Below are 21,418 nucleotides of genomic sequence, written 5' to 3'. Positions count from 1 at the left end.
GAGGCATGACACATGAAAGAACGACAACCAATCATTTCCTATAACAATTTATTTTCTTAAGAGTACTTTTAAAAAGAGGACTGAGGAAATGTGAGGGTGCATTTTATACAAAAGACCCCCATCACAAATGACTAAGATATTATTTAAAGAAATGACTTGTGTTTAACAGTATGACATCTTGTCATAATCTTTTTCATGGATTACTAAGCATTTTACATGTTATTTTTTAAACTCTCATCCTAAAGTTACTAATTTTTGCTAAATATGCACAACTGATACAGGATAAGCCAGTAGACTCTCACAAGGTTGGTTAAACATACAATACAAGAGGGAAAAAAAGGGAAGACATACAGTTTTAGAAAGACGGACTGGAGGGAGTGAGCAATAGGTCACATTAAAAACCCACTTCCAATAATAGCCTGGCATGCAGGCAAAAACAATCTACAAGAGGAAAATACCAAATTTGCAAAACCTTTATCACTTAATAAAAAGTTACCCCCCCCCCCCTTTCAAACCAAACAGTGTCTGACAGTCCTCATCAAATGTAGATTATTTATCTGGCTTGAGGCCAACTAATGATAAAACAAAATCCTAAAATTATTTTTCATTACAATACATAAACAGGCGTACAAAAATCTGTTAGTATCAATATTATTGTATGCATTTTAATATGAATTTTATAGTCAAAAGCAAATAAAAATGTAGCCATTTAAAATCAAAATTGCTTGTATCAAATTAACTATACAATTGGACCAATTATATCATAGGTGCTGGTCCACGCAAGATTATGATACCATAGAAGGAGATGCTGGTCCGCGCAAAGATAGGGTTAGTCTATCCATTGGGAGAACAAAGAAAATAAACACCTATGGTATGGCTGGACAGAAATTAAAGACAAGCGCAGACACACACTGCAAGCCAGGGAGGTCAGAGTTGGGAGAACATGCACCATGATGCAACGAAACCCCCTTTTTCTCTGACAATGCTCAGCTCTATGAACCAGGGCAATAGCGCTGTGGTGAACAACCTATCATGAACACCAATTTTATCCCGTCCCTCAGAGTACACCACCCTGACAAGTTTACCAGAGAGATGTTTTTTCTTTACCCTTCTACTTGTCCAAGACCCAATTTAAAAAACCTTAAATCATATGATTATCTTATTTAAAAAAAAAAAAAAAAAAAAACAATTGGCAATCACCTTGGCCTTAAATGTAAACTCCCCTTTTCGTTACATTTGACCTTCACCGTCTCCATTTCCTTTGGCCTAGTTTAATTGTGTTATTCTCCCTCGCACACCCCTTGAAACTCACCCCACCCTTCGAGGCAGACTTAGGAGAGGGGTGCAGCGTTTTCCTCGGCCCAATTTGTTTCCCCCTTCCTACCCGCTCCCGTCTTTCCCCAGCTCTCTATAGCAGGAGGCAGGCATTCTTCTTTCCACGTTTCTTGGCCTGCAGCGCGGCCCTGGTGGCCATCTCAAACACCTCCCTCACACCGTCTTTCGTCTTGGCTGAGCACTCCAAGTAGCCAAACGCATTGATGCGGTTAGCCATGTCCCGGGCCTCTTCTGGCTTCACTGGTTCCTGTTCACGTGTCAGAGGTGTAAGTGTTCAGACGTATTCTATGGTTGGCATCCATTGTGACATACTAAACCACCAATCATAACAAGCCAAACAAAAACATAACTAGCATAACTGAACAAAACAAAAACCTCAACCTGTGTATATTTAGACAATAGCAGACAATACATGAAGTGTCAGTAGCTATGAGGCAACACGACCACATTAAAACAAATGTCATGGATTGTTTAGTTTCAATGCTACATTTAAGAAATATCCTGAATGGATCAGGACAATGAGTGTTTGCTGAAATTATAATATACATTTTTACAATGAATACTGTACCTGCTTCATTTTTGCTAGCTCCCGACGTGTGTGCTCGTCATTCCGCAGGTCCTTCTTATTACCCACAAGAATGATGGGTACATTTGGACAGAAGTGTTTTACTTCAGGGGTCCACTTCTCTGGGATATTCTCTGTTTCAGACACAGGGGATCATTTTAGGAAAATGCTGCTAGTGAAACAGAATAATTTGTTGCATTTACCACACATGATAGATTAACATTACAGTCACCAATGTATTACCCAAGCTGTCGGGGCTATCTATGGAAAAGCACATGAGGATGACGTCAGTGTCAGGGTAAGAGAGAGGCCGTAGTCTGTCATAGTCCTCCTGTCCAGCTGTGTCCCAGAGGGCCAGTTCCACCTAGAACCCACACAGAGAGCAGAAATTCACATTTTAATCATTTAGCAGATGCTCTTATTCAGAGTGACTTATAGTAGAGAATGCATACACTGCTGTTTGGCCAAAAACTGTAACTTGCTCTGGAGAAATGGTGAAAACTAAGACTTCAACATAAAAATTGTGTTTTAAGTTATGTCTTAATAGCATACTGTGTGACTAACAGTACAATCTCACCTGCTTACTGTCCACCTCAATATCTGCCACATAGTTCTCAAACACTGTAGGTACGTAGACCTCAGGGAACTGGTCTTTACTGAAGACTATGAGCAGACAGGTCTTTCCACAAGCACCATCACCAACAATCACCAGTTTCTTACGGATCGCAGCCATCTGCAAGAAAATTTCTCAGTTGATGTGCAAATCTAGCAACATTTTGAGTTTGTGATAATATAGCACAACCAAGAAAATTAAGATTTGTAAGCAAATGTGTTCATACAGTGTTAACCTGTTACTCAGACCCCCTCTGGTGGCATTTTCTAAACAATGCATAATATTGTATACTACCCTCAAAGTAAATTTTGTTTTCAAAGTTATAAGTCCTACAAACACAGTACTGTTAGAAAAGTATGAACTGTGGGACTCGGATAAAAGTGTCAGAAACTATGTAACTACTACAGGGCCTGAGATACAGCAGACCATAAGAGATTTAGTCTGGATTTAAGAAAATATGTCACCAATTACTGTTTAAATATTTTACCTAAAGATGGCTTAAACATACGTAAATTCCCATGGGATCACAGACATTTTAAAAGTACAGGGCTTTTGGAACGTGGTATACTGTCATCTTACAGGAATGATATACTGTACATATGAGTAGAAAACTGAAGTCTACCTATCCATTTATTTAAATATATCCTCCGCCTAATTCCCAGTTCTTCCACTAGAAAGCAGTAGGAGATCACATGACGTCTCTTGGCCACTTGAAAATAGTTGTGTCTGGTTTGGGTAGTGAGTCATTGTGCCAAAATGGCTGAACGGATTTTCAAGCCTGTCATCTTAAATTACCTTCGCAATCGGGGCTTTCAAATTATGAGGTCGTTTTTTTGGTATAAAATACAGACCGGTGAAGAAACATAATTTATTTCCTCATTGTTAATGAGCTAGCTAAACGGCACATGTGGAGGATGCAAACAAGATAATGTGGATGGAGAAGGAAATGCATTGCATACTCAATGCATATGTGGTCAGTGTTCTGGAACTCTACGGCACTGACTGAGTTGGCCTAACGTTTTCATCAGCCCATATGTCCAATAGACATTTAACCTTCGTTGCGTCCCAATTGTAACTACATGTGGCCTCTTGCACACATAAAAGCATTGGATTGTAGTAAGCCACCTTTTATATCCATGAAGGCCATGCACTCCTTTTGGCTCCAAGTAAGTCTGAGCCATTTTGTCAATTGCCCACCGCCTACAATCCATAATACTGTGTAAGCCACTTCATGTGTCGGACTGGACTGCATTTTATCCAACGGCCTTTGAATGTGACCCAAACCATGGTTCAATGGTACCACAACGGTGCATGTTTAGTGCACAAGTGTTCCTACCATAGTTTCCATTGTGAAAACGTGGCGCTGGGCATTTGACCGGCAGCATTGTAAATTTACGGGACCCATGTGCATTGGATGCGTAATTTGATTAGGGCGTCCACCCATGGTGCTCAGAATGACAGAAATCACATTTCAATTAATTAATCTTAAACAGAACATGCAAGTCGAGCGTGTCTTTACCACGCACTTTGAAGATGTTAGAATAACTCCACATGTACTTTACCTCAGCCAACAAGAACCAACAGCGAAATAGCCTACTATTCGTAATGTGAGTAGATTAGATCGAGTTAATCTGTCTAAATTCTGACTATCACTGTTTGCAAAAAATACTGTTCAATGCATGGATGAGCGCGTAGAAGGCCTGGGCTATAGACTATCAGATACGTTACTTATTTCTTTATAAGGGAAAACCACATTTCATGCAATTATACTACACTATACGTGTGGAGACATTATCAAATGTTTTTTATACGACAAATTACAGGGTGGCCTACTCTGCTAACACTGACAATCATAAAGAAAAATGACGTGAATATAATAGGCCTACGAGAAGGGGAAACAAATAGAATGAGGGTCCATCTAAACTGGAGGAAATGATTGTCCAAAACAAACTTAAGTGGAACTGACTCAATAATGATAGTGAATATGCGCGGTGCGCACTCACAGGGGATATGGCGGATGCTCTCAGCTGGTGTCAATAAGATAGGCTCTAGGCCTACTGTTTGCTCAATTAAGTTGAGAATTTTGATAACTAATAGACCGTTTGGGGTAATTTCATTGTCTTCTCTTTACAGCAATAGCCAGTTGCTTTCCCGGGATTTTATTTTTAAATATTGCGATATGACTGGTTGGGCCTCTACTTTTCACTGACAATCACAACTCGGCTATCTGATACTTGCTGCCTTTCCTTCCCACTGTAGGCAAAGCAATAAATAAAAATTGTTTTAAGGCTAGGGATAGCTAATGATCTACTGTGGCCAAATCATGCTTTAGAAGGCTATTTTGAATGGTTTTATCTATTTCTGTGTAGACAGGAGTATGCTAATTAGCCTGTCATTTTGGCAATTTAATTACATTTACTAGCTTATGGGCCTGTGAGCCCATGTCATTCTACTCCCCCACCCCCATTAGTAGAAAAGTTTACCTTTTATATCGGTCAGCTTGTTGAGAAAGAAATAGCCCAAACAGACTCTAGGACAGTTGTGGGACGGTAGATCCCAAATTCATACAAATCAGTAGGCCTAGGCAACAAAAGTTAAAAAGCAATGAATCTGATGCAACAGATCAGAAAGTTTAGCTTAAAGTGTTGATAAACTATTTCTTAACATTATTAGCACAGGAATGCGCAATAGGCTAGATGCAAATGTACATTTGGTTACCGGAAAATGAAATATATATATAGTACATGAGCGAAAATAGGCTTCGTTTCAATTGCTTAATGAAGTCTATAAAATAATATCTTCCACGGATATGGTCGGATTTTGCCTAGGCTACTTTGAAGGAAGGTATTGAACTATGCCTCATATTAAGTAAAACGTTCAGGGTTCAAACAATTAAGTAGCTATGTTTTCAAAATGCATAGTTGCATAGTGCCTCATACTCATGGCAAAGTGTTGTGATGCGGTGATGAAGCCTGGCATGTTGCCTAGCATTTGAATGGCGAATGGATAGCGCGCTTCAATTACCAGTTGAGAAATATACGATTGCGTTTAGAATTGTTGCGCAATATTGGGTTTATAAAAGCGCCGTCTGACAGATTTTCCGCTCACAGGCTCTGTATCTATGTTGTGCACGTGTGATAAGATAAACGAATACACACGCGCGCCAATTTAGTACCACGACATTATGCAAATTACCCATAGAAGATAGGTATGATCGGTGAAATGTATTTACAAAAACGAATAGGCTAAAAGTCGATTTCGCAATGGGATTTTTTCCCGGGCAATTTGCCGGTGCCAATTTTATTTATCGGCTTGATATTACCGTCTAATTGAAACCCTGTTTCCCACCTGTTAAACAACTGTTAAACTGAATTTGGGGCTAAGCCTCCTAAATTCATCAACGGTCCCAGCCACCAACTTCAGCTCCAATGACAACAGAATCTGTACATCTGGAACATTACCCTATAACCAGTGTCCCACACACAGATTTAGCATAGTCCTCCTCGACTAAGAAGAACATTCAACGAAGAATCGCCATTGCACAGTGCTTTTCAGTCCAGGACTAGGGTTAATCTGAGTCCTGGAAAACAGTCCATAGTGCTCAAGGCCTGTAACCCCATAGAGTTATAGTAACCAAACTTAAATTATTTCTCTAAGCCTACAGAATTTCAGGAAAATACATAAATGCAAATATTTAACACATTAACATGGAATGATCCCTCAAACCAAAAAAGTCACTATCATCACTAAGGGCAGACTGACTACCTGCAGAAGACCCTTTGATTGTCATCCAGCGAGCCACCACATGGAAGCATGTCCTCAACACCTGCACCCTAACTCACAAAAACCCTCAGTAGGGTTTTCAGGGATTAGCTTCGCCCACGCTGTGTATTAACGTTAAGAAACGTCACTCGTCTCTTGCTAAACGGTTTTTGAAACATGCTGATATGCCCCTCTTTCATATTTGGGGGAAATAATCTTTGAAATAAAAAATATAGTAAGTAAAGCAGTTTTGCACAGACCTATATGCTGTGTGTGCCTCCAGTTGACAAACTACACTTCATATCCAGTTACACTTACAGGTGTCCAGAGTAAGCTAGATAGCACAGGTACAGCTTCCAAAACCTGTACCGCAAGCGAAGTGTTAACGATGAACGTTGGGGATCTTAAAATTCCCCATGGCAGATGATGCTACAATAGGCGCTAAAGGTAGTTCGTCTATGAATGGATTGGCCGCTCCCAAATTCTATTAGCTAGCTAATTCCCCCCTCTTCACGTAAACTCAGTATTAGATAACTACTGTAGCTAGTTGGACAAACAAATGGTTAGCTACAATGATTCTCATTTAAAAACGCCCAGTATTGCAAGTTCGGTGGACGGCGGTTATTTACATTGTCAGTGGTATCTAGCGAGTTAGCTAGGATAGCTTGTTAACCAAGTTAGTTAGCGAGAGCTTGTCGACTACACAGGGCGAAGAGTTAGCTAGCTAGCTCTCAGACCAGGGATGTGTTACTAACTTCCTAATGGTGATGATGGCACTGTATACCCGACTCTGGTGACCTGCTAGCTATCTAGCATTGGCCTGTCTAGCTCTGACTGGTGGAGCTGAAACGAGGAGTCTTTTCACTTCAATTGTTCGTTCGTTTCCGGCATCAACGCCGCTAGCTAATTTGTCACTGGCCTAATGTCATCTTGGCTACAGAAAACACGTTTTAAAGCCTCATCCACGCATTTAGTTTATAAATGGTCCCTTTTTATGGTGATCAATAACAAAGATGTTAAAATAGGATACATTTAGCTACTAGTTTTATTACCGTTTTCGTTACAGACGTCCTCGCCTTTTTCTTTTCCTGTCCGACCCCTCAACCCCGCCCCCGACAGTGTGCCACGCCGATAACATCCGCCTATGCCCACGATCTCGCGCCAATAGGACGCCTCAAATTAATGAGTGACAGATATTTATTTATTTAAGTCAACAAATAGATACATGTACTGTATACCGGTTCAGGGAAAAAAACGTAAGTCAAGAGTGGATCTTGTTCGGTCCATGCTATTCGGGATCCTTGGGACGTCCCTAACCCAATATAGACCAGAAACTGTCGTTCCGATGGGAGAAAAATAATCATAGTGAAAAGAACAAGCAAGGTGGGCAGAGCCAAGCACAAGATAGTGTGATCCTATTTGGGTATTCTACCATTTATTTGCATTTTTACGTTAGGGAACGCCTACTCTGTGCTAAAGCGAACTCAATTTGCCCTTGCACTAATTCAAAACAACACACTTTTGTGAAACTTTGGCAAAGGGTAAGGTCTACAAAACGCAGTCCACTCAGTTACAAATTCTAGTTTTGGAAACACAAAACTGTATGGAGATCAAATGTTTAATCGATGAGATAATTAGCAGAATTTCGGCCAAAATCGATCTAGCTACATCTTCTCCCACTACCGGCCATTGGGCTTCCTCTCAGCACCATATTTGGTAGTAAGTGGAAACGCCAAACGGAAGCTTCTCATTTATAGATCTGGGGACATATCTGGCTCATTGTTCTAATTTTTGTAAAATGTTAAGGGTTATGGTAGGGTTTAGGGTACAAGTAGGGTGAGTCAACATGTTCTTTACTTGCACGAATGTACACAGAGAGAGAGAGAGAGAAATCAGAACCATAGACAGCCACATCATATCGAGGTTTACATTGATTGGACTGAATTGTTTTTGGTATCTTTCAGTTGTCACTATTAGACTAAGCATAGGTGATTTGATGATGTTGAACTGGTGCTGTAATAGTGGAGGCAGCTCCTGTTTTCTTTGCGACTTGCGCTTGCCGTCCATGGTTCTAAATCAATAGTTGTTTGTTAGTCCGAAAATGATGGAAACATTAACTTGCTTGAATATGCTGTAGGTCATGTAACTGTTTGTTACATGTAATATGCTTTGTGGGCTTCACCGGACAGAGGTTGCTTTCCGGTTTTGTGATGAAACAAAAGGTTTGGTTGAATTTATTTCACCACTGTCTTATTGTCTCGGCTTTAGGCCTATACATCACAGTCGCAAGGCATATGAACTAACAGGTTATAGAGCAAACAATGCAATTTAGCTAACCCTTCAACCTAACTCCTAAACATAACCCTAACCTTAACCCAGCTAACGTTAGCGAGCTAGCTAACGTTAGCCACCGAGAGAATTTGTAACATATATGGTTTGCAAATCCATCAAATATTGTACATTGACATATAAACATACTGTTTACTGTTGTTTTTCAGTCTGCACAGGCTCAGTTGCGCATATCATGGGTGTTGTGCAGCCTATGGTGTTGTGTGATAACGTTTTTATCCTGATTGTCAAACAAATCCCTTTGATCCACCATAATAATTGCATAATCATTTATTTTGCTGATACTCCGTACCTTTAACCCCTAATCTAGCCAAGGTTCTGCTTATAATTTTGGACATTTGGTAGGTAATTTGTTTGTCAACTATAGTCATATACAGCTTCTCTTCTGTCATAACTTGTTGCCCTAGAAGACTAAATAAAGTAGTGCTCACCAGAATGTCTTACGTCAATAGAATTAATTCATTAATGTTGTTAAGATAGGTAAAATTGTCTTTCGTTTAGGGACTGGGGGAAAAATGCAATAACTCAAACAGTGGAAAGATTGGTCTTGTGCAAATGTCAGTTTAATTAAGGAAATAACATTTTTCTGATAAGACCTAAGTTAATATTGGGTGCATATTTCAATGTGGTTGAAATACTGTCTGCATAAGTGTCAAATAACACATTACACACATCTTCACGTTTTCAAGAAATAAATCATATTTCTCCACTCCTTTTCCAGAGACAAATTAACATTTGTTGTATCATTTTACTGCAGAAGTGAATATAACATACTATATGTGAGAGGTTATAGGCTTGAGATCAACTAGATTCTGCAGCGAGCCAAAAAAGAATCTTGAGTGTATTGTCAGGGGGCCCGGAATGTAATTACAAATAATTTGTTGACTGCAATTTGACCGCAGGTACCCGAAACGGATACATTTGTATACGATCACATACTGTATCTCTGTATTATGCGTTGGAATACTTTGGAACAGATTTCCAAAATTAAAATTCCTTTAGCCGTGTTTTATTGGCCATATAACACAAACTCAGAAGTGCCTTATTGATATTATAAACTGGTTACCAAATTAGAGCAGTCAAAATAAAGGGGGCGATGCATGATAACAAAGTCACACTTTCACAGCTGTGGTATCATCCATTGGAGATGTGATGGCATGGCCCGGGGCAACTACAAGGGGCTCACAGAGTTGACTCCAGTAGTTTGACTCTATCGTACCATTTCATGATCACTGATACGGTCACAGTTGCTACTAAAGGCTATTCAGTTTGACCACTGGCTACAAAAGAATGATCAAGCAATGGTGTAGTAGAGTAGTGTATTTTTTATAACATACTGAAGAGAAATTTACAGTCAGAGAAATAAACAAATTATTAATGTGCAGCTCCTTATAGTACATCCTACTCTTCTCCGGCTCCTGGTAGCACAATCTTGCTTGGGTCATAGTAGTTCTCCTCCATTAGAGGAAGGCCTGCAGCCTCCCTCTGTGTGATCAACCTTTCTGCTTCCCTCCTGGCCCACTGCCTCATACTGGTGAGAAAAATACAGGCCAAAAAGATTAATGATCAATTATTGTGTTTGTGATGATTAGTTAAATCAAACATGTAAGATGTGTGTTGGTTTGTTGGATGCTTGTTTAGAGGTTCAGAGATGGAGACAACATAAGTGAATTTGTGGAGTCCAGAAGGGTATCCTACGAAGCAAGCTAGTCCTACTCAGGGGTTTCTAAAGCTAACCAGCTTCAGTTAGCTTCACATTCCAACTCAGGCTTCATCCGTACTACGATGGTGGATATTGCTCGTCCTCCTTCCAACTCAGGGAACATTTAAGTAGTCTCTCCTGTCTTAGATTTGACGAGGTTGAAACACTTCTGACACCATGTTATGATCCTAGTCAGATATGACTGTACTGCAGAACACGAGCAAATGGCTCAGCTTCAAAATGTTAGTGATCAATTTAGTGATACCCGACCCCTGCCCATATCCTAGTTATTGATGAAAAAAACAGGCCCTAACCCAATATATAATGTCGAAGTCAGGTAGCAGAGCTCTTATCAATGCACAGGCACCCCCCCCCCCCACTCCTATCGATACAAAAAGTCATACAAGTGTTACTGTGCTTGAAGTTTAAAATTCATTCTGTCATTACTAAATGTGTAATGTGATTAACATTACTATTTTTTTAACACAAAAAAAACATTTGATTAATAAAATACTCAGTCATCTTCTTCGTCAAATGAAGGGGATGATGACGCAACCTTTTCCAAAGACAATTTATCTCCTCACGTCGCTGCCTTTAACTGAAAAGGACTGGTTTCCGGTAGTTTGGTTTCCTCAAAGTAGTGTCTGGTTGACAAGCTTCATCAAGACATTCTTCTTTAACCTGTCTCCCCCCCTTCATCTACAATGATTGAAGTGGATTTAACAAGTGACATAAATAGCGTTCATCTGAATTCACCTGGTCAGTCTCATGGAAAGAGCAGGTGTACTGTATGTTTTGTATACTCAGTGTATATCTACTGTAGCTGGGCTTTTCAGTTCTCAGTTACTCTTTGTGAGAGCAAGTGACAGAGCAAGTAACAAATAGGGATGTGCAGTGCAGCTTAAACATACCCATGGTCTGGTAAATAGTGGATGAAGGTACCCCCAACCACAATAGCCATAGAGATGCCAAAGAAGAAGGCCATCCTCATGTTCCACTCGTCAACGACAGGGTCCTGAGAGAACCCATGATAATCTCGATTCTGTAGAGATTTGAGAGAGATTGTTGTCATGGTTTCATGATATCCTGCACTGTGAAGAAAGTGTTAACTAGCTAGCTAACTTTTCTAGCTAGTACTATCCCTGAATGCAGATAGGCCAAATATATCAAGGACAACAACCACCCAAGCCACTCCACTGCCTGCACCCCGCTACCATCCAGAAGACGAGGTCAGTACAGGTGCATACGACTGTTAAACAGCCATCACTAACACAGAGAGGCTGCTGCCTACATAGACTCGAAATCATTGGCCACTTTAATAAATGGATCACTAGTCACTTTAATAATGCCACTTTAGTAAGGTTTACATTTCTTACATACATTATTTACATATGAGATGAGTATTTTATACCATCTTGCCTATGCCGCTCGGTCATCACTCAAACATATATTTATATGTACATGTTGTTATTCCATCCCTTCAGATGTGTGTATTATGTAGTTGTGGAATTGTTACTGCACTGTCAGAAACTAGAAGCGCAAGCATTTCGCTACACTCGCATTAACATCTGCTAACCATGTGTATGTGACCATTAACATTTGATTTAGTAATGTAGCTAGCCACTATGTTTGACTGAAGGAATGTGTATCGTTATGTCAAAAACTACAATGGATGAGAAAAATGTAAATAACAGATGAGCGCTAGAGAATGTTATTTACGTTTAGATTCAGGACCAACTCACCTTTTCGAACGCGCTGACCTCTGCGTGTCCATGACTTTCCTTGGCATGTGAAGGCTGCAAATCCGACACTGTGGCCGAACCAGCAGCACCCGATGGTGGCGATTGAGATACGAACCGAGTCCCGCACACAAGATTAAGGCGAGAACGGGCCAAGGCAGGCCCAAACCGTGACAACCGGGCGAGCATTTTGTCAGGTCAACACTTTGAGTCTCCGGAACCGGAATTGTTTCGCATTTTCTTCTTCAACTTGCGAGACAGCAGCAGAGAATTCCAAGATAGGTATTGTCGCCACCTACAGGACGGGGTGGGAAAAGGGGGGATTGCAGTCTGCTGCTGTCACCAACCACGAACACAGCCCAGTGGGCCAAGTATGACGTCTTTTTATGACGCCTTATTTTGGTCACAACTGGTTGAATAAAAATAAATAAAAAGTTGGTCCAGTTGGTCATAATTGTGACCACTATATTATGTACCGGTCAAAATTAAGACCTCATCATAACCTGGTAATGACCACCTGTTATTACATTTACATTTTAAATGTGTCATTAAGCAGATTATTTTATCCAGAGCGATTTACTCATACAATACTAGTGGTTAAAATTGTTTCCTCAAACCGGTGACATCTATGAACATTTTTAAGTAATATACAAGAATAAGTAGGAACAGGAATAGTACTTAAGTATATGTTAATTTACATGTTTTTCACCCAGCCTAAGAAATTAATTACCAAATTACATAACAAGCCCATACCCTACCTGCATTTGGCAAGGAAAATTAAAGCATTCATAAAAAAGGCACTGGATAAAGTTGGATATTGAAGACATTGTTAATTACATTTATATTTGTTTCCATAGTCACCAAAATTAAAGTTTAATCTGCAACATATTCTTACAGTACATTTAAAATAGATCAAGTAATCGCAAAAACAAATCTAAATTACAATTTTGTTGCACTTCTGCATACAGTAATTGTTTCATAATTCACCCACAGACATTGCATACAGTATTGACAACAACATTCAGCCGGGTGTGAGGGCTGTCGCTGACCGAGAGGACTGGGTGATCTCAAGTCGGCCTCGGAGAGCGAGAAGGATCTTTAATCAGGTCAACACCCACAGGGCTGCGGGTCCTGACGGTATTCTAGGGCATGTTCTCAGAGCATACGCAGAACAGCTGGCAGCCATATTTACTGTCATTTTCAACTTCTCCTTGCCCCAGTCTATAATCCCTGCATGTTTTAAAATGACCACAATCATTCCTGTTCCTAAGAACTCTCAGTCTTCATGCCTCAATGATTACTACCCTGTAGCACTCACTTCTGTAATCATGAAGTGCTTTGAGAGGCTGGTTATGGCAGACATTAACTCTACCATCCCAGCCACCCTAGACCCACTCCAATTTGCGTACTGCCCCCACAGATCCATAGACGATGCAATCTCAATTGCACTCCACCCTGCCCTCACCCGCCTAGATAAGAGGAATACCTACAGTTGAAGTCGGAAGTTTACATACACTTAGGTTGGAGTCATTAAAACTCGTTTTTCAACCACTCCACAAATTTCTTGTTAACAAACTATAGTTTTGGCAAGTCGGTTAGGACATCTACTTTGTGCATGACAAGTCATTTTTGCCAACAATTGTTTACAGACAGATTATTTCACTGTATCACAATTCCAGTGGGTCAGAAGTTTACATACACTAAGTTGACTGTGCCTTTAAACAACTTGGAAAATTCCAGAAAATGTTGTCATGGCTTTAGAAGCTTCTGAAGGGCTAATTGACAAAATTTTTGTCAATTGGAGGTGTACCTGTGGATATATTTCAAGGCCTACCTTCAAACTCAGTGTCTCTTTGCTTGACATCATGGGAAAATCAGAAGAAATCAGTCAAAACCTCAGAAAATAAATTGTAGACCTTCACAAGTCTGGTTCATCCTCGGGAGCAATTTCCAAACGCCTGAAGGTACCACATTCATCTGTACAAACAATAGTACGCAAGTATAAACACCATGGGACCACGCAGCCGTCATACCGCTCAGGAAGGAGATGCGTTCTGTCTCCTAGAGATGAACGTACTTTGGTGCGAAAAGTGCAAATCAATCCCAGAACAACAGCAAAGGACCTTGTGAAGATGCTGGAGGAAACAGGTACAAAAGTATCTATATCCACAGTAAAACGAGTCCTATATTGACATAACCTGAAAGGCTTCTCAGCAAGGAAGAAGCCACTGCTCCAAAACAAGTTCTCCCACTTAAAAAGATGAGAGAGGCCTGTAATTTTCATCATAGGTACACTTCAACTATGACAGACAAAATGAGGAAAAAAATCCAGAAAATCACATTGTAGGATTTTTAATTAATTAATTTGCCAATTAAGGTGGAATATAAGTATTTGGTCACCCACAAACAAGCAAGATTTCTGTCTCTCACAGACCTGTAACTTCTTCTTTAAGAGGCTCCTCTGTCCTCCACTCGTTACCTGTAGTAATGGCACCTGTTTGAACTTGTTATCAGTATAAAAGACACCTGTCCACAACCTCAAACAGTCACACTCCAAACTCCACTATGGCCAAGACCAAAGAGCTGTCAAAGGACACCAGAAACAAAATTGTAGACCTGCACCAGGCTGGGAAGACTAAATCTGCAATAGGTAAGCAGCTTGGTTTGAAGAAATCAACTGTGGGAGCAATTATTAGGAAATGGAAGACATACAAGACCACTGATAATCTCCCTTGATCTGGGGCGTGGAGCCCCAGCGTGGAGCCCCAGATCAAGATCTCACCCCGTGGGGTCAAAATGATCACAAGAACGGTGAGCAAAAATCCCAGAACCACACGGGGGGGCCTAGTGAATGACCTGCAGAGAGCTGGGACCAAAGTAACAAAGCCTACCATCAGTAACACACTACGCCGCCAGGGACTCAAATCCTGCAGTGCCAGACGTGTCCCCCTGCTTAAGCCAGTACATGTCCAGGCCCGTCTGAAGTTTGCTAGAGAGCATTTGGATGATCCAGAAGAAGATTGGGAGAATGTCATATGGTCAGATGAAACCAAAATATAACTTTTTGGTAAAAACTCAACTGGTCGTGTTTGGAGGACAAAGAATGCTGAGTTGCATCCAAAGAACACCATACCTACTGTGAAGCATGGGGGTGGAAACATCATGCTTTGGGGCTGTTTTTCTGCAAAGGGACCAGGACGACTGATCCGTGTAAAGGAAAGAATGAATGGGGCCATGTATCGTGAGAATTTGAGTGAAAACCTCCTTCCATCAGCAAGGGCATTGAAGATGAAACGTGGCTGGGTCTTTCAGCATGACAATGATCCCAAACACACCGCCCGGGCAACGAAGGAGTGGCTTCGTAAGAAGCATTTCAAGGTCCTGGAGTGGCCTAGCCATTCTCCAGATCTCAACCCCATAGAAAATCTTTGGAGGGAGTTGAAAGTCCGTGTTGCCCAGTAACAGCCCCAAAACATCACTGCTCTAGAGGAGATCTGCATGGAGGAATGGGCCAAAAAACCAGCAACAGTGTGTGAAAACCTTGTGAAGACTTACAGAAAACGTTTGACATCTGTCATTGCCAACAAAGGGTATATAACAAAGTATTGAGATAAACTTTTGTTATTGACCAAATGCTTATTTTCCACCATAATTTGCAAATAAATTCATTAAAAATTCTACAATGTGATTTTCTGGATTTTTTTTCTCATTTTGTCTGTCATAGTTGAAGTGTACCTATGATGAAAATTACAGGCCTCATCTTTTTAAGTGGGAGAACTTGCACAATTGGTGGCTTACTAAATACCTTTTTGCCCCACTGTACAAACTGTACATTTATTTGGGAAAATTGCCAAAATTGCTTAATATATTTCCACATTGAATCATACCATGATTACAATGGCTGTACTAAAAATGTATGATAATCATACATTCAAAATCTAAAAGTGGATCTCTAACACGCTGCCCAGATTACAGCCAGTTCTGGGCCATACACATTGATCTCTCGATTGCTGATTGCTGTGTGTACTACTTGATGACATTTTTTATTTATCTTTCATCTTTGTCGGCCGTCATTGTAAATAAGATTTTTTTCTTAACTGGCTTGCCTAGTTAAATAAAAAATATAACAATCTTCTTTTGTTTTGCCTATTCAGTCTGGCAGGGTTAAACAGGGTGCATTTGTGCAACACTGTATAACAATTGAGCAATAATGCTGAAAACATTTTCAAGATGGTCAGGGGGAGGTATGACCCAGTGAGCAAAATGACGTCCGGACGCTGAAAAGATGTCTTGTACGAACATTGAAAAGACGTCTTCTACGCACGCTGAAAATACATTTATGGACATTGGAAAGACTCCTTTTACGTTCATTGTTTCTATGGCCAAATTACAACCGTATATACAATCACTTATATCGACATGCCAATGAAGAAAGCATATCACATTCAACATTTTTATTCCAATTAATATAGGAAAATGGAGCAAACTGAAGATTGCATTATGGAATATGTATTATTCCTCCCATCTGTCACATGTACTTATGTCTGCTTTTTCTGGCAGTGATCATGTTCAAACTTTTCAGACCAAAAGAAAACGCAACAGAACGAAGGTTTTGTATGTAACCACAGTTATGTGAGCTATATGGATCACTCCAATATATTAGTATCACTCTGCGGCGGAGGGATACATCCGAGGTGAGGATTTACAGATTTACTCCCGTTAACACCTGTGTCACGACTGGGGTCCGCCCCTATATAAAGACCCCATGGACACACGTTTCCTACATAATTTTTGAGGTGCCTCAAGCACCGTAGAGGATTGGATTGATCCATATAGCTCACATAACCGTGATTACATACGTAACCTTCAGTATGTTTCACTATATTGGATCACTCCAATATATTGGTATACCCGTACCAGATTTAGTCGGTGCTAGAGGGACCTGGCCAGGCAGCGGTGAAGTCCCAGCGCAGGACCGAGACGCAGGGGCCATCAATGTGAAAGCGGGGTCCCGGCACAGTCCCCAGAAGGGGAGGCGACGCCCAGGACCGCTGAACCAACCGCAGAGGGAGGTGCCACATTTACCCGAAAGTATCTAGCAAAGCTGCAAGAGGAAGCCCAGCTGGCCGCAGCACAGATATCAGCGAGGGGTATTCCTCCCAGTAGAGCCCAGGATGCAGCCACACCTTGTGTTGAATGTGCCACCACAGATCTCAGCACTGGCCTGCCAGCCAGGCGATGTGCTGCCGTAATCGTGTACACGATCCATTGAGAGAGCCTCTACTTTGATAACCCAGCCCCCAGGACTCTCTCACCATAACAGACAAAGAGCTGGTCTGTTGTTCTCACTGTCCACTCCACATAGCCAGCCAGTGCCCGCACAGGGAACAGCATTCCGGAGGGAGGCCCAGACTCCCCCGCCACTGCCGGTGGGTCGTAAGCAGACAGGACAAAAGGGATGTTCACATGCCTGTCTGACAGAACTTTCGGGAGTTATGAAGGGTTGGGGCGGAGAGATATACTCCTCCCATCGGGGTCCATCCGGTAGCACTCAGAACTTACCCGAACGAGCATGGAGCTCACCCACCCTCTTCATGGAAGTAATTGCTACCAAGAAAGCCACCTTCATAGAAAGGTGTTTCAGGGAGGCAGACTCCAATGGTTCGAAAGGCGGCATTGCCAAAGCTGCCAAGACAACATCCAGATCCCAGCTTGTCATTGAGCGGGTCCTAGCTGAACGCAGGCGACGAACCCCCTTCATAAACCTGGAGACCAAGGGATGGCGCCCCACTGGCCTGTCCATCCACCCCACATGGCAGGCCGATATAGCGGCCAAATACCCTCTCAGTGTAGAGGCTGCCAAGCCCTCATCCATGCGAGTCTGCAGGGATTGGAGGACATACTGCACCCCGCATGACTCGGCCACAACCTCAATACCAGTGCACCAAGAGCAGAACAAACGCCAGTGCAACTGGTATGCCGCGGTTGTAGCCGGTGCCCTTGCGCTCTGCATGGTGTTCATTATGCCCTCCTGTAGTCCTAGCATGGACCATTGGTGCCGTTCAGCGGCCAAGCCCACAGACTGTCCAGCACAGCCTGGATCAGGGGAAAAGGAGGGAATGATTTCCAGCCCTGGCCAATCGTGAGCCAAAGCATCTAAGCCCAGAGGCCCTGGTGGCTCTGACATGGAGTACCACAGGGGGCAATGTGCATTGTCCAGGGAAGAAAACAGGTCCACCTGCGCCCTCCCGAACTTGTCCCACAAGTGCTGCACCACCTGGGGATGTAGGCTCCAGTCCCATCCGCTGCCAAAATAAAGGATGGCGGGTACGTGCGCTGCGCGTAGAAATGCAAGACGTCCCTGAGCCTAGAGAAGGAGCTCCCGTGCCATAAGATGGAGGCGGTGGGACCTCAGTCCTCCCTGATAGTTGTCTGTTCCCACAGGGCCAGCAGTACAGCTTGGAGCTCTAGTGTATTGATGTGCCTGCCACTCCAAGGGGGTAGATAACAGCCACTGGCCAACCTGCCCTTGGTCCCTTGAAACACGCGGGCTGGGGACAGCATGTGGAACCTCAGTACCTTCAAGTACCCATTGAGGTTGTGGAGGTCCAGAATCGGTCGCAACCCTCTATCTTTTTGGGACCACAAAATAAGTGGAGTAGAACCCACCTAGCCGTTCTGATGTCTCAATCCTGCGGATGGCACCCTTGTCCAGGTGTGAGGAGATCTCCAGGGTTTTCTTTTTCAGGGGGTCGGCCACCGTTGTGACACGAAGGACAGGGGCCGGCACCGGAATTGGAGTCGGTACCCCTCGAGCATTGTGGACAAGACCCAGAGGTACTCCACACCCAGGGGGACTCCACAGATCAGGAGGACTGGCCAGGGAAGGGTGTATCAGGGGTCCTGCTGGGACCCGCCGTTCTTCTGGCGCACCAAGTGCCCAGGTCACCCAGGCACGTCCCTGTGACGGTTGACGGGTTGTTGCTCCACCGCACGCTGTGCCCCTCGCCGCTGTCGTCCCTCAGCACGAGGCGATGGGGCAGGAGGGGAACTCCACCGTCGTTTGGGCGCAGGTGGGTGTCAACGGTCCGTCTGCCTTGGACCCGGGGCCTGAGGAGGCGGCATGAACCGTCTCAGGGTCTCCTGATCCCTACGAACCTTATCGGTCTGCTCCAAAATGTCATCAACCCTTGGGCCAAACGTAAGCCCTGTAGTGATGGGAAGAGTGGCAAATGTGCTCTGGAGTGCAGATGGCAGACGGGATTAAGCCAGCCAGAGATGGCGCCGAGAGGTAACCACCCCCAGTTCTCCTGCAAGGCCTCGCAGAACTCAGCAGAGATGGGGACAGATGGAAAGTCATCACTGTCCACCAGTCAATGTCCAATGCAGTGAGTAGGCAACTCATAGCCTCTCGAGCCGCTGGGGGCGATGAAGCCCCACTGCCGACTTCTGATGGCCTGTCAGCCTGGCATCCCTGCTTATGTTGGTGAACAGTGCCAGCACCGTCCCCCAGGAACAGCCTATCACTGGCCAACAGGGAACAGCTGTCGTCGCCATCAAAACTATCAACCTCCTGACGCAGGGCATGCGCCCTCCATTCAAGGTGGTCCCAGCAGTCTGACTCCTGCCCTCGTCCAGGACTGGCAGCAGATTGGCTCTGTCTGTGGTGGCTCGGGCCACACTTCCTGGGAGGGTTACTGGGCACAGTAGAGGGACTAATAGCTCGCTGGCGCACCACTCCTGAGGGAGAGAGCTCGTCCCCAGCCTGAGCCCGAGCCTGGCCAACCCACTTCCACATGGCCTCCAATCGCGCCAGGCACAGTCGTTCTGAGAACACCACACAAACAGGCATCCAATAGGGCGCTCCACCGCCCTCGTCGCGTGGCTCAAATCCAGGCAGTGCATACACAAGTTTTGCAGATCATCAGGGGGGGATGCCACCATCACACTTGTCACAAAGGGAAGCCATAAGCTCAGCCAAGCCAACAAGGCCACGGAGCAGAGATCCGACGCCCTGGGAGAGCTTATGTCGTGACCCGCTTGGAGGAATAGGAACTTGGTGAGGGATAAATTACCCAGTACCTCTGCAAAAAAAGAAGGGAAGACCTGTGTGGGAAAAGCAAGCAAACCAAAAAAACAGCAACAAGGTAATGTTTAATATCCAAACAGCACCATATGGAGTAACTCCGTTAAGGAACTCCAAAGTTAATGTCTCAACGAAGTGGAAAGCCCACCACGACACTCTTCCAGTCGGCAAGTTGTGTAAGGGAAAATAGTTTGTGGCAGCAAAGCCACCATACTAATGGATGCACACGGAGTCGTAGTGTAACGCTAAGTATGACAAACCAGGGGCGGTAGATACAGATCAACAGCGCGCAGCGAGTGGAGCACTCAAGAGGAGGGACTGGCCATGTGGCCGGCTGCTCCAGGCTGCAAACAGCCAGAGTATACTTCCACGCAAGATATTACACTTACGAGTGACTTACCAAGCGAACTTCAGAAAGTTTGTTCCTCAAACCATACGGATGTCCGCCGAGAAAATGAAAGAGAACGTGTGTCGCGGCCATGGGGTTTATATATATAGGGGCGGACCCCAGCCATGACACAGGTGTACACGGGAGTAAATCCTCACCTCGGATGTATCCCTCCGCCGCAGAGTGATACCAATATATTGGAGTGATCCAATATAGTGAAACATAACACTTCAACTACAATAAGATTGTCAGTAACAGTTACATAAGTGTATTTCTTGCTATGACTCTATGTTGTTGTTGTTTATCTACCTTAGTTGAATGCATTGACTGTAAGCCTCTCTGGATAAGAGTGTCTGCTAAAAGCCCAACATGTAAATGTAAAAAGGAACACTGCATCTACAGTACCAGTCAAAAGTTTGGACACCTACTAATTTACTATTTTCTACAATGTAGAATTATAGTGAAGACATCAAAACTATGAAATAACACACATGTAATTTTATATTTTTCAAAGTAGCCACCCTTTGCCTTGATGACAGCGTTGCAAACTCTTAGCATTCTCTCAACCAGCTTCACGAGGAATGCTTTTCCAACAGTCTTGAAGGAGTTCCCACATGCTGAGCACTTGTTAGCTGATTTTCCTTCACTCTGCGGTCCAACTCATCCCAAACCATCTCGATTGGGTTGAGGTCAGGTAATTGTGGAGGCCAGGTGATCTGATGCAGCACTACATCACTTTCTTTGGTCAAATAGCCCTTACACAGTCTGGAGGTGTGTTTTGGGTCATTGCCCTAGTGATAGTCCCACTAAGCGCAAACCAGATGGGATGGCGTATCACTGCAGAATGCAGTGGTAACTATGCAGGTTAAGTGTGCCTTG

The 21,418-nt window shown here is 43.2% G+C and overlaps 2 protein-coding genes across 3 annotated transcripts; both read right to left on the bottom strand.

Moving 5' to 3' along the window:
• Window positions 1–34: 34 nt before the first annotated feature.
• On the bottom strand, window positions 35–7,437 carry LOC129830134 (rho-related GTP-binding protein RhoA-C-like). 2 transcript variants are annotated; one of them, XM_055892414.1, is made up of 6 exons: window positions 7,328–7,418; window positions 4,997–5,093; window positions 2,478–2,633; window positions 2,144–2,264; window positions 1,904–2,034; window positions 35–1,582 (listed from the first exon to the last, which is right to left on the bottom strand). In XM_055892414.1, exons 3-6 carry the CDS (start codon window positions 2,631–2,633, stop codon window positions 1,409–1,411), a joined length of 582 nt encoding a protein of 193 aa, XP_055748389.1. In that variant the 5' UTR covers window positions 4,997–5,093; window positions 7,328–7,418; the 3' UTR covers window positions 35–1,408. The 2 variants fall into 2 exon arrangements, with proteins under 2 accessions (XP_055748389.1, XP_055748388.1); XM_055892413.1 differs by lacking the exon at window positions 4,997–5,093 and having other exon boundaries at window positions 7,328–7,437.
• A 1,732-nt stretch (window positions 7,438–9,169) lies between these two features.
• On the bottom strand, window positions 9,170–12,310 carry LOC129830135 (NADH dehydrogenase [ubiquinone] 1 beta subcomplex subunit 11, mitochondrial-like). The gene is made up of 3 exons (XM_055892415.1): window positions 12,069–12,310; window positions 11,238–11,368; window positions 9,170–10,155 (listed from the first exon to the last, which is right to left on the bottom strand). Exons 1-3 carry the CDS (start codon window positions 12,252–12,254, stop codon window positions 10,026–10,028), a joined length of 447 nt encoding a protein of 148 aa, XP_055748390.1. The 5' UTR covers window positions 12,255–12,310; the 3' UTR covers window positions 9,170–10,025.
• Window positions 12,311–21,418: the final 9,108 nt, after the last annotated feature.

This window comes from Salvelinus fontinalis, chromosome 31 (genome assembly GCF_029448725.1).
Source record: "Salvelinus fontinalis isolate EN_2023a chromosome 31, ASM2944872v1, whole genome shotgun sequence".
NCBI lineage: Eukaryota > Metazoa > Chordata > Actinopteri > Salmoniformes > Salmonidae > Salvelinus > Salvelinus fontinalis.
This window is presented reverse-complemented; position numbering and strand designations above follow the sequence as displayed.